The 15,490-nt window shown below is 42.0% G+C and overlaps 1 protein-coding gene across 2 annotated transcripts in view; it reads left to right on the top strand.

The window, feature by feature from the left end:
• The window catches only part of mapk9 (mitogen-activated protein kinase 9), a 125,837-nt gene that overhangs the window by 71,406 nt on the left and 38,941 nt on the right, over positions 1 to 15,490 (top strand). For both annotated transcript variants that reach the window (XM_051934222.1, XM_051934221.1), the window contains exon 4: positions 3,604 to 3,662. In XM_051934222.1, coding sequence (XP_051790182.1) covers positions 3,604 to 3,662 — 59 coding nt within the window. The remainder of the gene's footprint in view (positions 1 to 3,603; positions 3,663 to 15,490) is intronic.

Raw genomic sequence — 15,490 nt, 5'->3', positions numbered from 1 at the left:
ATCCACCCGTCCATTTGGTAAAAATACAATTAACAAGTAGGTGACCAGAGTTATGTGAATAGCCTGGGCTGCTACAGGGTTTTTGTGTCATTCTTGAACCCAGAAGACATTTACATGCCTACTCTAGAAGGCAGTTCCAGTCTGGGGATTAATGCTGCATGGTGTAAGGCGGACAAAGGCTCAAGCCAGAGGAAAGAAGAGAGGTCAGAGAGATGGAGGAAAAGCAGTTAGAGTAAGGAGACACAATAGGTGGGTAAGTGAGGCGTGCCACTCATGAAATTCTAGGAGTTCAAACCCCAGTTTAGAAAGGCCTAAAAGGACTTAGCCTTTTGTTGATTTTAAGTATAGTTGCTTCTAAACCCATTTATCTTGTTTTTTTTTTATAATAAATTACTTTGTATTTTCATACTTTGGCTGTGATGGTTGCATGTTTGGAATCTGGTTCTGCTTAGAGCTCCACCTATATTTTATATTGTAAACTGCTCATAAAAAATTAAAGGAATACTTTGAAAACACATCAGATCTCAATGGGAGTAAAATCCTGCTGGATGTCTCTACTGATATGGACTGGGTAATGTGTTAGGAAAGAAAGGATGCCACATCGTTTGATGGAAATGAAAATGATCAACCTACAGAGGGCTGAATTCAAAGACACTCCGAAAATCAAAGGGAAAAAATGATGCAGTAGGCGAGTCCATTTGGCCGAAATTTTATTGCAGTAACTCCACATTGTATTCAGTATCCTAGAAATTTGATTCTGTTCATCTGGAGAAAGTTTTTAAGTGGGAGAAATATTTCGAGACTTATCCAAGTCTCTTCCTCAGTCTCAATTGACTGCAGGTTTCCCCAACCTTATAAACAGTACCTTTGCTTAATCACAGAGACTAGCACCATTGACAAAGGGCCAGTTGATCAGTGATATGCAAATTGTCCACTGATTAGTAGACATGTGAACCATTCATAGAGGGTTGAGGAATGGCTGCAATCACAGCATTGTAAGATGGCAACAGATGTACCCTTAGGCCCCCTCCTCTGTTCAGAGATGGTCGTTCCTTTTTCACGTAAATGGCCTCCTTGATTCCTCTCTCAAACCAGCGCTCCTCCCTGTCCAGGATGTGCACCTCTTCATCTTTAAAGGAGTGACCACTATCCTGTAGATGTAAATAGACTGCGGAGTCCTGGCCTGACGAGGAAGCTCTTCTGTTTTGTGACATGCGCTTAGCCAGTGGCTGCTTGGTTAGTCTCTGTGATTAAGCAAAGGTACTGTTTATAAGGTTGGGGAAACCTGCAGTCAATTGAGACTGAGGAAGAGACTTGGATAAGTCTCGAAATATTTCTCCCACTTAAAAACTTTCTCCAGATGAACAGAATCAAATTTCTTGGATTTCCTTACCTGGATTATTGAGCATGCATCGAGACATTGTATTCAGTAGTTTGTATGGCCTCCCCGCCACTCATGCCTGACAACATCCTAATGAGACGACTGATGGTGATCTGGGGGATCTCCTCCCAGATCTGGACCAGGGCATCACTGAGCTCCTGGACAGTCTGAGATGCAACCTGGCGGCCTCAGATGGACCAAAACATAATTTCACACCCAGAGGTGTTCAATCGGATTTAGGCCAGGCGAGCATACTCTCGCCACATGAGGCCGAAGGTCCAAGTCTTTAGAGTCCTGGTGGTTCCTGTCTTGCTATATGGTTGTGAGACATGGACGCTATCCAGTGACCTGCGACTCCTTCAGTGCTGTGTCTCTCCGGAAAATCTTTGGGTACCTTTGGTTTGACTTTGTGTTGCTCATGGAGTCCCGAATGAGGCATATTACCTGCATTGTGAGGGAGCGTCAGTTACGGCACTACGGCCATGTGGCACATTTCCCCGAGGGTGATCCAGTTCGTAAGATCCTCATTGTTGTTGTGCCCCAGGAGGAACCCAGGAGCTATTGCACCAGCATAGGGTCTGACAGTGGGTCTAAGGATTTCATCACGATACCTAATGGCAGTCAAGGTGCCTATGTCTAGCCTGTAGAGGTCTGTGCATCCCTCCATGGACATGGCTCCCCAGACCATCCCCTTGACCCACCACCAAACCGGTCATGCTGAATGATGTTACAGGCAGCATAACATTCTCCATGGCTTCTCCAGACCCTTTCATGTCTGTCACATGGGCTGAGGGTGAACCTGCTGTCATCTATGAAAAGCACAGGGTGCCAATTCTGGTATTCTATGGCAAATGCCAATCGAGCTCCATAGTGCCTGAGTGGGCAGTGAGCACAGGACTCACTAGAGGATGTCGGGCCCTCTGGCCACCCTCGTGAAGTCTGCTTCTGATTATTTGGTCAGAGACACTCACACCAGTGGGCTGCCTGCTGGAGGTTATTTTGTAGGCTCTGGCAGTGCTCTCACTAGAGGATGTCGGGCCCTCTGGCCACCCTCATGAAGTCTGCTTCTGATTATTTGGTCAGAGACACTCAAACCAGTGGGCTGCCTGCTGGAGGTTATTTTGTAGGCTCTGGCAGTGCTCATCCTGTTCCTTGTTGCCCAAAGGAGCAGATACTGGTGGGTCCTACTGTTGGGTTGCTCTCCTAGAGTAACTGCCTGTCTGTCTTCTGGAATCTCCTCCCTGCCCTTGAGACTGTGCTGGGAGACACAGCAAATTTTCTGGCAATGGCACGTTTTGATGTGCCTGCTGTCCTGGACTACCTGTGCAGCCTCTGTAGGATCCAGGTATCGCTTCATGCTACCAGTAGTGACACTGCCCATAGCCAAATGCAAAACTATTGACAAAACAGTCATTAAAGATGTCAGTGGCCTCCACCTGTTAAACCATTCATTCCTGTTTTGGGGGTTATCTCATTATTACCCCTCTAGTGCCCCAAAGCAGCTGAAACTAATTAACAACCCCCTCTGCTACTTACCTGACCAGATCAATAGCCCAGAAGTTTCATTGACTTGATGCTATACTCATATTAAAAAGTGTTCCTTTAATTTTTTTAAGCAGTATATATTCTTACTATAAGTCAGCAGCCATACCACCTGCCTACATAATGCTAAGCACATTCTGGCCTGGCCATTACTTCGATGGAAGACCATCTAAGAAAAGCTTGTGTGGCTGCTGAAAGAGGTGTTGGTGTGGCCCATTTTAGGGGGGGGGGGTTAACCTGTGGGCTGTGTGTGGATCCCAGTACCCCAGCGCAGTGACAGGGAACACTGTTCTGTAAATATGGTTTTCATCCTTCGAATAAGACATGAAATTAAGGTCCTGACTCTTTGTGGTCATTCAAGATCCCTGGGCATCTTTTGAAATGAGTAGTGTTTATTCCACTGTCCTGGATAAAGTGCCCATCAGAGATCGCTGATCATCTCACCCCTTCACCAGCTAATAGTTCATGTGTGGTGAGCAAACTGGAGCAATAATGGCTACCATCGCATCATCCAGGTGGGTACTACACATTGGTGGTATCTGCATCCTGTCTGTCTATGTAAAGTGCTTTGAGCAGAAAAACACTATATAAATGGATGCTATTATTATTATTATTATTATTATTATGTGTTTCAGTATAGATATTTACTAATTTTGTGTGTTCTTGTGTTTGTGTTGCAGATTATTAGCCTATTAAATGTTTTCACACCACAGAAGTCTCTTGAGGAGTTTCAAGATTTGTAAGTAAACTGAATGATGCATGCTTCTCTTGGGTGATGTATTTTAAGTGGCTGTACCTAAAGTTCCTCCTAATACTTGAACTGTGCTTTAAATTCCAATCAGGGTGACCACTCTTTGGATCTTCACATTTATGCTTTTTTTTGGTCCCCCTGAAAGCTCTGGTTTCTTTATGCAGTTCAGATTTGTTTTTGAGTAAGGATGCATTTGATTAACTGGTGCGTCGTTCAAGGTTGGTCCTCACTTAACCACTCTACGATAAATGATAATTGGTCCAATTGCTGGTATTTTATTTTTCTTTATTTCAGATTTTCTAAATTACCGTTTCTGAGCATGGTTGTTCTTTAAGTTAACTTATTATTTTTGGTCTGTCAGAACATAACCCATGCGGACTGAGGCGATGTAATTTATTGAGTAATTATTGAAACATGTCTTGACAATGAGCACACTTTAAAGGGGAACTGTTCACAAATTTCCATCCATCCATTATCCAACCCGCTATATCCTAACTACAGGGTCACAGGGGTCTGCTGGAGCCAACCCCAGCCAAACACAGGGAGGAAACAAACAAGGCAGGAAACAAAGCCTGGGCAGGGTGCCAGCCCACCGCAGACACACCAAACACACACTGGGGACAATTTAGGATTACCAATGCACCTAACCTGCATGTTTGTGGACTGTGGGAGGAAACCGGAGTACTCGGAGGAAACCCACATAGACACAGGGAGAACATGCAAACTCCACGCAGGAAGGACCCGAGTCTCCTAACTGCGAGGCAGCAGCGCTACCCACTGCACCACCGTGCCACCCTGTTCACACATTTTTCTCTTAATTGCAAAAAATTACCATGTGAAATGATGCAGCCATTTTCATATAAATGCCTGAAAAGAGGAGATTTGTGATGTGACTGCTCTAGTACTAAGTGAAGAACTTCAAAGCGGCAGCTAGAGGGGTCAGCTAGATATTCATGGCTTATACCATGCCACTGCGTGTATTTTTTCCTAATCTGCAAAGCACTGGGCATGAAGCAGCTTCCAAAGTGCAGGTACATCGAAAGACACTGGGCAAAATTAATTTAAATCGGTAAAAATGGCATGTAGTAGTAGTTTATTTATATACAGTAATCCCTCGCTATATCGCGCTTCGCCTTTCGCGGCTTCACTCCATCGCGGATTTTATATGTAAGCATATTTAAATATATATCGTGGATTTTTTGCTGGTTCGCGGATTTCTGCGGACAATGGGTCTTTTAATTTCTGGTACATGCTTCCTCAGTTGGTTTGCCCAGTTGATTTCATACAAGGGACGCTATTGGCAGATGGCTGAGAAGCTACCCGGCTTACTTTTCTGTCTCTCTTGCGCTGCCTTTCTCTGATCCTTGACGTAGGGGGATTGAGCAGGGGGGCTGTTCGCACACCTAGACAATACGGACGCTCGTCTAAAAATGCTGAAAGATTATCTTCACGTTGCTATCTTTTGTGCAGCTGCTTCCTGAAAGGACATGCTGCACGGTGCTTCGCATACTTAAAAGCTCGAAGGGCACGTATTGATTTTTGATTGAAAAACAAACTGTCTCTCTCTCTCTCTCTCTCTCTCTCTCTCTCTCTCTCTCTCTCTCTCTCTCCCTCTCTCCCTGCTCCTGACGGAGGGGGTGTGAGCTGCCGCCTTCAACAGCTTTGTGCCGCGGTGCTTCGCATACTTAAAAGCAAACAGCCCTATTGATTTGTTTGCTTTCCTCTGTCTTTCTGACAGACTCTGCTCCTGACGCACACTCCTTTGAAGAGGAAAATATGTTTGCATTCTTTTAATTGTGAGACGGAACTGTCATCTCTGTCTTGTCATGGAGCACAGTTTAAACTTTTGAAAAAGAGACAAATGTTTGTTTGCAGTGTTTGAATAACGTTCCTGTCTCTCTACAACCTCCTGTGTTTCTGCGCAAATCTGTGACCCAAGCATGACAATATAAAAATAACCATATAAACATATGGTTTCTACTTCGCGGATTTTCTTATTTCGCGGGTGGCTCTGGAACGCAACCCCCGCGATGGAGGAGGGATTACTGTAGCGCCCTTCACAGACAAAAGGTCACAGAGCGCTGAACAACAAATACAGTACAAATATAACAGTTAAAACAAAACCAATAAAAACAATAAATAAACAAACTGGAACTGTTCAGCACGGATTAAAAGCTTGTTTAAAAAGAAATGTTTTTAGTTGTTTTTGTTCAACAGACTCGACTCCACGCAGACCACAAGGCAGGCTATTCCATAGTCTTGGTGCCACAGACTGAAAGGCACGATCCCCACAGGTTTTTAGCCGAGTGCGTGGGACAATGAGAAGGCCCTGTTGCCCAGATCTTAGAGTTCGACAAGCTGTATGGCCTTGGAGCATGTGTATTAATGACTTCAGCCTTTGAACCCAGCAGTCCAGTTTTTGGGCCAACCGCTATAGCAGTATTTACCTGTCTACCATCATATCCTTGCTGCCCAGAATAACTTCCAATGCATACCTGTTATGCTATGTTAATCTTACACTGCACTCTAAATCTTGCAATCTATCACCACAGAGGCGTATTCATGAAAGGTTGCCACACTGTTCTGCCATCATAACTCGGCTGGCCCTGGTGCTCATTGGTTTCCAGAAGGAAATTGGAAAGGATTTTAGTTGTGTTTTTGCACAGTTTTGATTATATCACCATGCCAGAATGTAAGTATAAGTCAACTGAGATGCAAGAAGTAATAGGTGGTGAAGAATCAAGACCGAAAAATAAAGTAGGTGCAGAAAGCTCTAGTGATAAACAACAGCTGAAAATGCAGTAGTTCACCACTGTGCAGGTGAGTGAATAGATGCATAGTGTGTGCAGGGGAAGTACAAGAAGCAAAGGGGGCAAATCCGGGCACAAGGACAAAGACCTGCCAAAGCACACTAAAACATTGTACTGGTATAAATCATGGGAAGTGTTCTTGTGCATTGATTCTGGCACTGAAAACTGTTTTGAAGCATATCACCCAAAGGTGCAGTTGTGGCGTTGCATCTCTACAATGGACAATACAAAATAGCAACAACTGTGACACAGTTTGTTCTATAGCATCAATCTGTTATAACATTGTCACTTGTCATCATATTATCTTCATATAAATCAAGCTAGGGTTGTAGTGCCAAAATGCTTGTGAGGGCAGGATTCAAAGGGTTAAAGGAGAAATCTTCAAAAATAATCTAACATATCGTTTTCCACATAGTAACATAAAAACATTGCTTGTTCTTGCACATCACCAAACCATGTTTAGAGTCTTACTGTTTAAACAGTGCAGTGAGTCATCATAGTTGTATCCCTCATGCTAAAGTTTCTCCAAAGGCAAAGAATACGATTTTCCATGAAATCTCCAGGAATACTAGAGTAACATTCAGAGATCTGCAGGCACCTCACAACTTATCAGTATTCATAATTTTTCATCAGGAAATAAGAGTAATGTCAGAATAGAAAGTCAGAAGCCATTAATAACTGCATGAATATTAGCCACAGATTTGCTAAAATGTAGAGTATGTATGCCATTTTAAGGAGTTCTTTAACAATCTGCTGCTGATGTGTGCTCTGATGCATTTATCACTAGGAAGAAATTAGCAATCAAGCTTGGTGGGGGAAATTATTTTGTTTCGGGGTGTTTTGCAGAGTAAGGAACTATTTGACTTTTCATTACTGAAAGAACCTTGAATTGATTATTCAGTTTGTGCTAGGTCCTGCAGATAGGCAATAATTCAATAAGCAGACGTAACATTAGAGTAAATGGAGAAAAATCTATATTTTTAGAGTTTTAGAATAGTCTAGTCAGTGTTTAGATCTAAACCGTCACAAAATGTCGTGGTAGGACCTGTTTAACGTGTTATGCACACTCTTCAGGGAGAAATGGTCCCAAATCATCCACTATGAGGAATGGATTAACATCTAGAGAAAATGCTACATGTGATTATTGCTGTTTAAGATGGAGAAGCCAATGATTGAGTCCAAGAGGGAACTTTATTTTTTCACGATGGCATTCAGTATCCTTTTTCTTTAATAAATAAATTTAATTCTGTATACACCAAAATATGATATACCAGTAACGGCGTATTGTGCGATAACGTGCAGTAATTACACTTGACTTGACCATTCCTAGTTTTCTTCCTTTTTCTCTATACATTTATCATTCGTTTGCTCAGAGGTTGATGCGCTTGCTGCTTCCTGAGCAGCTCTTCTTCTCTCCACCCTAGCCGCCTGCTTCTTCTCTTCTTTTGTTGGCATCTTTTCACATTAAAACTGATTAAGTCAGTGTTTGTGTTGCAATTTAGTACGTTTTCTTTTATTTTTTACTTAAGCTGGCACTTAAGTCTTCAACCTGCCTCAAGAATGATTTAAGATATGAAGAGGTAGGGGAAGTGACGGCGAAGGTGGGAGGGAATGAGAATGGCGCCCATACACATGTGCTGCACAGCTGCTGCCGAGAATTGATTCTGCAATAAAATAAAAAGAGGAATAACCTTGAAGGTCAATCATCGCCCCAAAAGCATTTAGTAGACATCACGTAGTATATGTGTACCAAATTTTTGGTCAATCGGTCAAACAGTTTGCGAGCTACAGGTGATTTAAAATCCTGGACAGACAAACAAACAGCCACGGTAGTGTATTATATAAAGATACAGTTAATATGTGTCCTTAATACTGCATTCTAAACACCACTGCAGTCACTTCCAACCACTTTCATCATCTAATTATTTAACCCGCTATATCCTAACTACAGGGTCACGGGGGACTGCTGGAGCCAATCCCAGCCAACACAGGGTGCAAGGCAGGAAACAAACTCTGGCAGGGCACTAGCCCACCGCATCATCTAACTATGTTAGGCTAATTTAAATAAACATATGAAAGTAAAGGCTGATGGTAAGGGGGGGAAATAAATTCAACAGGAAAATAAACCACTGGTGTCCATGATGATTAGGGAAATGGCAGGTTTAAATCCATAGGGCAACTGTCTGTTCAGATTCTACTTGGGTATCCCTCAGTAAGCTATGGTGCATACTAGGGCTGTCAGACTGAACTTCACTATTCGAATATATCCATCCATCCATTTTCCAACCCGCTGAATCCAAACACAGGGTCACGGGGGGTCTGCTGGAGCCAATCCCAGCCAACACAGGGCACAAGGCAGGAACCAATCCCGAGAGCCAACCCACCGCAGGACACACACAAACACACCAAGCACACACTAGGGCCAATTTAGAATCGCCAATCCACCTAACCTGCATGTCTTTGGACTGTGGGAGGAAACCAGAGCGCCCGGAGGAAACCCACGCAGACACGGGGAGAACATGCAAACTCCACGCAGGGAGGACCCAGGAAGCGAACCCATGTCCACAGATCTCTCAACTGAGAGGCAGCAGCGCTACCCACTGCACCACCGTGCCGCCCTATTCGAATATAATTTGAATTTATTTAAGAAAAGGTCTTATTCGAAAGGCAAAACCTGACAGTTGATTATAAAAGAACGGTTGCTTGTTTTCCCTACATTGATTTTGGCATCAAGTCATTCCAGACGTGCTATGCGAAGCTGTAATATTTTTACAAGTCTGTTTTTGCACTTCACTTCCACGATTAGCCTTTTCGCAGTACTTAATGGTTAGCTAGCTTGTTATCTTCATTAGTAAAATTTAGTGTAGGGAAGGTTTTCTTAACACTTATCCAGAGCTCTAAAAGTCTCATTTTGCAACTGAGATGTCTTGACTATTTAATGCTTAGAGCTTCTCATTAAAACAAATGGAAAATAGCTGTCATAATACTCATTTTCCATTTATTACAACACTTTAAAAATCTCCATCTTAAAGAGCCTCATTAATACATCAGCCAATACGTTGTGTCCCACAATCAGTCTCTGTCTAACGTGGCTACTAGTTTGACCTGTCATACCTAAAACAATTAGGTGTAAATAAAAACATTTAGGCCTCCTTTGTTTATATATAATACGCTACCATGGATGTCCGTTTGTCTGTCCAGGATTTTAAATCCCCTGTTAGCTCGCAAACCGTTTGACGTATTGACCTGAAATTTAGGACTCATATACTACGTGACCTCTACTGTCCGTTTTCGGGGTGATGATTGACCTCCAAGGTTATTCCTCTTTTTATTTTTATTTTATTGTAGAATCAACTCTCGACAGCGGCCATCAGGGCGGCGCATGCGTATGGGTGCCATTCTCATCCCCAGCACCTTCGCTGTCACTTCCTCTACCTCTTATCTTAAATCATTCTTGAGGCAGATTGAAGACTAAAGTGTCAACGTAAGTGAAAAATGAAAGAGAACATACTAAGTAATTGCAACACAAACACTGACTTAATCAGTTTTAATGCCAAAAGATGCCGACGTGATAAGAGAAGAAGTGGGCCTCTAGGATGGAGAAAAGAAGAGCTGCTCAGGAAGCAGCAAGCGCATCAACCTCTGAGCAAACGAATAGAAAACATACAGAGTAAGAGGATGAAACTAGGAATGGTTAAGTCAAGTGTATTCACTGCAGTCAGTCTCTGTGTAACATGGTTACTGGTTTGACCTGTCATGCCTAAAACAATTGGGTGTAATTAAAAATATTTAGGCCTCTATCTGTCCAGGATTTTAAATCACCTGTTAGCTCATAAACCGTTTGACCTATTCACCTGAAATTTGGTACACATATACTATGTGATGTCTACTATCCACTTTAGGGGTGATGATTGACCTTCAAGGTTATTCCTCTTTTTGTTTTTATTTTATTTTATTGTAGAATCAACTCTTGGAAGCGGCCAGCAGGGCGGCCGTGTGGCGTATGTGTATGGGCGCCGTTCTCATCCCTCCCACCTTCGCCGTAATTTCCCCTACCTCTCCATATCTTAAATCATTCTTGAGGCTGATTGAATACTTAAGTGCCAGCTTCTGTGAAAAATTAAAGAAAACGTACTAAGTAATTGCAACACAAACACTGACTTAATCAGTTTTAATGTGAAAAGATGCCGACAGAAGAAGTGGACCGCTAGGGTGGAGAAAAGAAGAGCTGCTCAGGAAACAGCAAGTGCATCAACCTCTGAGCAAACGAATGGTAAACGTACAGAGAAAGAGGAGGAAAACTAGGAATGGTCAAGTCAAGTGTATTCGTGCAGTGCACCATTACTGTTGTTAATACTGTATATTGCAGCATCTGTAAAGGAGAAAATAAATCATCAGATTGTGTCTTGAATACTGTGCTGATCCTGCTTCTCCGGGTGAGTCTACAGGTGCTGACTTAATTTGTATTCGGAATGCCTTGATATAAGCTGTACCCTCTTGCTGCTGCTCGTTGAACACCTCCAAAATTATTAAACAAGTCCGCCTTTGCCCTGTCTGCCTTGCTCTTTTACTTTACTTTCTGTTCTCTCTGTTGTAGTCTTGCTAACAGGGCCACATTCCTCCGAATAATTGTCATGACAGCAAACCATGAAAGGAGCTTAAATCCTTATGCGTCTCATATTGTGGTACTGTGCTTTGCTAGATTATTAACTTTTTTTTTTTTTTTTTTTTTTTTCAAACTCTCAGTGGGTCTGCAGACCAAGAAGCACTTATGAAATTTTGTATTGGGTCCTGTTTGTATTTCTCAAATGGTGTCCTGCTTGTTGCAAGGATAGCTGTGAGGAATAGGATAGCAGGATTGGGGTGGAGACCAATGGAAAGTTATGTTTTGTGAGACCACACGGCACTTCCATAGGAAGATGAGGAATAGTGTTTATGCGCCAAGCAGGCTGAGCAGTGCAATCATCAGTACTAGACTGAAAATAAGATGACAATGCAGTTGCTTCAGTTTTATAGGGTGCAGCTGCTCTTGGTTTTGATGACTGTTATATTTAAACAACAGTTGCCAGAGGACTGCTAGTGTGTGTGTGTGTGTGTGTGTATATATATATATATATATATATATATATATATATATATATATATATATATATATATATATATATAATATACACAGTACAATCCCTCTTGACTGGCCTTGCATTAACCGGCCAACAGATTACCCGGCCTGTTAAAATAAAATAGATTTTTAAAAAATGTATTTTAATCCAGTGTTCTTCTTTATATTATATGTATGCACTTCCTCCTTTCCTGGAAGGTGAGAGAGCTCCTACTTTCAGAGTGATTTCCGTTTACATATTCCTTTATGAATTTTCCACGGTGCCTTCTTCTTTCTACCTGGCGGCTCCCCTGCTTCTCCCATCGGGCTTCGCAAAAGGGGAGTCTCGCTACCTGCAGGTGCAGCTGCCTCCCACACTGGTCCGGTAGCCCTCCGATCCCTGGCTACGTCTGGCTCCATCCGGACCGAGACTTGGGTTCTTTCCCCAGCAACCAGGGCGCTCATGCTGGGGCTAAACCAGCCCAAAGCCTCCACGACTGCCGCTGCCTTTCAACGGCCAGTCGTCTTCAATACCGGTCATTCCAGCTCCGTGATCGCTCAGCTGGAGCGAATGCTTTCTTCAGCCCCACCAAGTGTCGGCCAAACACTCATCTGCAGGGGTTCACCTCCCAGCTGCCTGCCTTTGCACCATCGAATCTGCTCTCTGTCTCGCTAACTTGCTCACTGTCCTGCACCAGCTTTCCTTGATCTGTTTCCTTCTCCATTAACCTCCCATTCTTTCCTGTTCTCCCCCTAGCTGCCTCACGTTTCTATTTATCACAGGGATGTGGATCAGATGATCAGATGTGGCAATTAGCAGTTCCCAGGAACACTTATGGATGCGGACGACTCCTCACCTGTGTACTTAAGCTAGGATTGCCCGCATCACGAATTCCACCGGTAACCGGTCTGCCACACATACTCACTAAGCCACGAGTGCAGCGATTATTTATTTAAAAAGTGGCCTTTTTGACTTGAGCTGTGGACCCGCTACACCATACGGTCCAGTCGTTGTACGAGAAAAAAAAACGTGTGCGAAATTGTGGATGAAGCCTTCTGGATATGGTTTCTTCAGGAATGTCGAAGAGGTACAGTACATACCTTAGAAATAATCTTCTACATGAAAATAGGTAATTCTTTCGGATTAACCAGCCAAAACGGCAATCGGCCATGGGTCCAGTCCCAAGGTGGCCACTTAAGAGGGATTGTACTCTATATATGTATGCGTGTATATGTATATATATAATATATAAAATCCTAAGCCTAAAAGTGCAATGATTTTATGTGATGCTTTTATGTCACGTTTTTTGTCATGCTTTAAATTGGGCTTGTTTTAAAACCTACATACTGTATATATGTTTTCTTTCAGAATTTCTTTTCAGAATTTGTCGAACTTTAATGTGATGTTGTTAGATTTTAAAATTCTTATTCCGTTTTTAAATTATAAACTAAAAAATATCAAAAACTCACGTACCTCAAGACGAGACTTTGTGCCAAAAGATTTAACCACACATGGAGCTGGAAATAAAAGACAAAGAGTAGGACAGCTGATGTACAGGCTTTTAAATGTGCGAAGCACCGTGCGAGATGAAGATCACGTGGCACGACAGCAGCAAGCCAGCAGCTGATAGAGCAAAGAAGATGTAAAAAATAAAAACTATATTTGCTTCTCATTGTATCTCTGTTTAAGAGGGGGTTTCGGTGGAGTGACCGTGTCTCCTTGGGGTGCGTTCAGCCCCCCTCTTCACAACGCGAGCGGCAGAGACGCGAAGTGGCTGGCGTACGAAGCGAGCAGGGAGAACCCCCTAGTGTGTGTGTGTGTGTGTGTGTGTGTGTGTGTGTGTATATATATATATATATATATATATATATATATATATATATATATATATATATATATATATACATATAAAATATAATTTTTTTTTTTTTCTGTTTGTTCTTTCTTTGGGTGCCTCTGTGGACGTTGACATAATAATAAAGTATAACTTTTGAAAAAGAGACAAATGTTTGTTTGCAGTGTTTGAATAACGTTCCTGTCTCTCTACAACCTCCTGTGTTTCTGCGCAAATCTGTGACCCAAGCATGACAATATAAAAATAACCATATAAACATATGATTTCTACTTCGCGGATTTTCTTATTTCGCGGGTGGCTCTGGAACGCAACCCCCGCGATGGAGGAGGGATTACTGTATATAATTAATTTTTGGCTAATTTTACAGCCTATTGCACACTAATGTTAATGATTCATCTGGAATGCTGAATAGGTCTGCCGTTGAGTCTACCATCATTGATGATGCCTCAAATCTCATACCAAGGTCAAGAATTGTAATTTGATTAAAAAACAGTAGATGGGAAAAAGAGTAAACAAAGCTGTGTAATAACAGCTAATGATAAAGTTTTTCTTAATTATTTAAAAGACAGTTTAAGCATGGTTCTATATTTAGTGTACTCAAGTTTTATCTCAAAGCTGAACAGAATTAACATTGACTAAGTTTCCATCTCCTTATTCCCAGAAGACTTCTAAAAATGTTCCAGCTCACTTAACATCATGTTATCAGCAGTACATTATCAGAATATTTCCTAGCTGAGAAGCCTGGTTTTATGATTTGGGTTGCTGTAGATAGCAAATGATTTAGAAAGGACCAACACTCCTTTAAATCAAGTAGAATAAACAATAATGTATCATTATGTACTGTTGTTCTGATCACACTATTATGTTGTAATAGATATTCAGGCAGTTAAACTCCTCCCTTTATCAATATAACAACTCGGAGACTGGCTTGACACAAGGTATAGAAATCTCCAGTTTATTAACAAAGAGCAGGTGTGAAACTACAAGTAAAGAAACATAATATTCAGCATGCAAATAAAAAACAGTTTGGTAACAGCTTTAAACTACAAATAGCAGTACAGAACGGTAACATTTAACAAATATAAACTTAACGGCTATGCTATCATAGGCTTAAACAGGCAGGATGAACTTCACTGTATGTATTTATGGCAGATACATTACTTACATTGGGAATGCCCCACTGTAAGGCAGCTCAGGAAGGACAAATATCACAAAGTAAGCATATCTGAACATAACAGTTTACAAAATTGAATTGGTGTATAATTAAGCATTTTGCCTGTCTTAACAAACATGACAAATGTTATGCTCAGGCATGGAGATGTTTAGGTGAGATGGAAGTAGAGTTTCAAACTAGATTGTTTAACAAAATCTTGAAAAGCAAGAAGATGCCTAAGAGTTGGAGAAGTATATTAGTACCAGTTTTCAAGAGTAACTGAGATGTGCAGAGCTGCCGTAACTACTGTACAAGGGTGTAAGTTTGATCAGCCACACCATGAATATATAGGAAAGAGTGAATGATGCTAGGCTAAGAGGAGAGGTGGTGACCTGTGAGCAGCAATATGGTTTCATGCTAGGAAAGAGTACATAGATTTTAGAAGTACACAGTTCATCAGAAGGAATTGCTTTGTGTGTTTGTGGTCTTAAAGAAAGCATATGACAGGGTGCCAAGAGAGGAGTTATGGTACTGTATGAGGAAGTCGGGTGTAGCAGAAAAGTATGTGAGGGTGGTACAGGATATGCATGAGGACAGTGCGACGGCGATGAGGTGTACAATAGGAATGACAGCATGGTTCAAGATAACAGTGGGACTGCATCAAGGATCAGCTCTGAGCCCTTTCCTGTTTTCAGTGGTGATGGACAGGTTGACAGATGAGGTCAGAGAGGAGTCTCTGCGAACTATAATGTTTGCAGATGACATTGTGATCTGTAGTGAGAGTAGACAGCAGGTTGAGGCGAACCTGGAGAGGTGGAGGTACACACTGGAGAGAAGGGGAATGAGAGTCGGTAGGAGTAAGATGGAGTACATTGTACGTGAATGAGAGGGAAGGTGGT

Source organism: Erpetoichthys calabaricus, chromosome 11, assembly GCF_900747795.2.
Source record: "Erpetoichthys calabaricus chromosome 11, fErpCal1.3, whole genome shotgun sequence".
NCBI lineage: Eukaryota > Metazoa > Chordata > Cladistia > Polypteriformes > Polypteridae > Erpetoichthys > Erpetoichthys calabaricus.
Note: the sequence above shows the minus strand (reverse complement) of the source record. Positions and strands in the feature narration are given on the sequence as shown.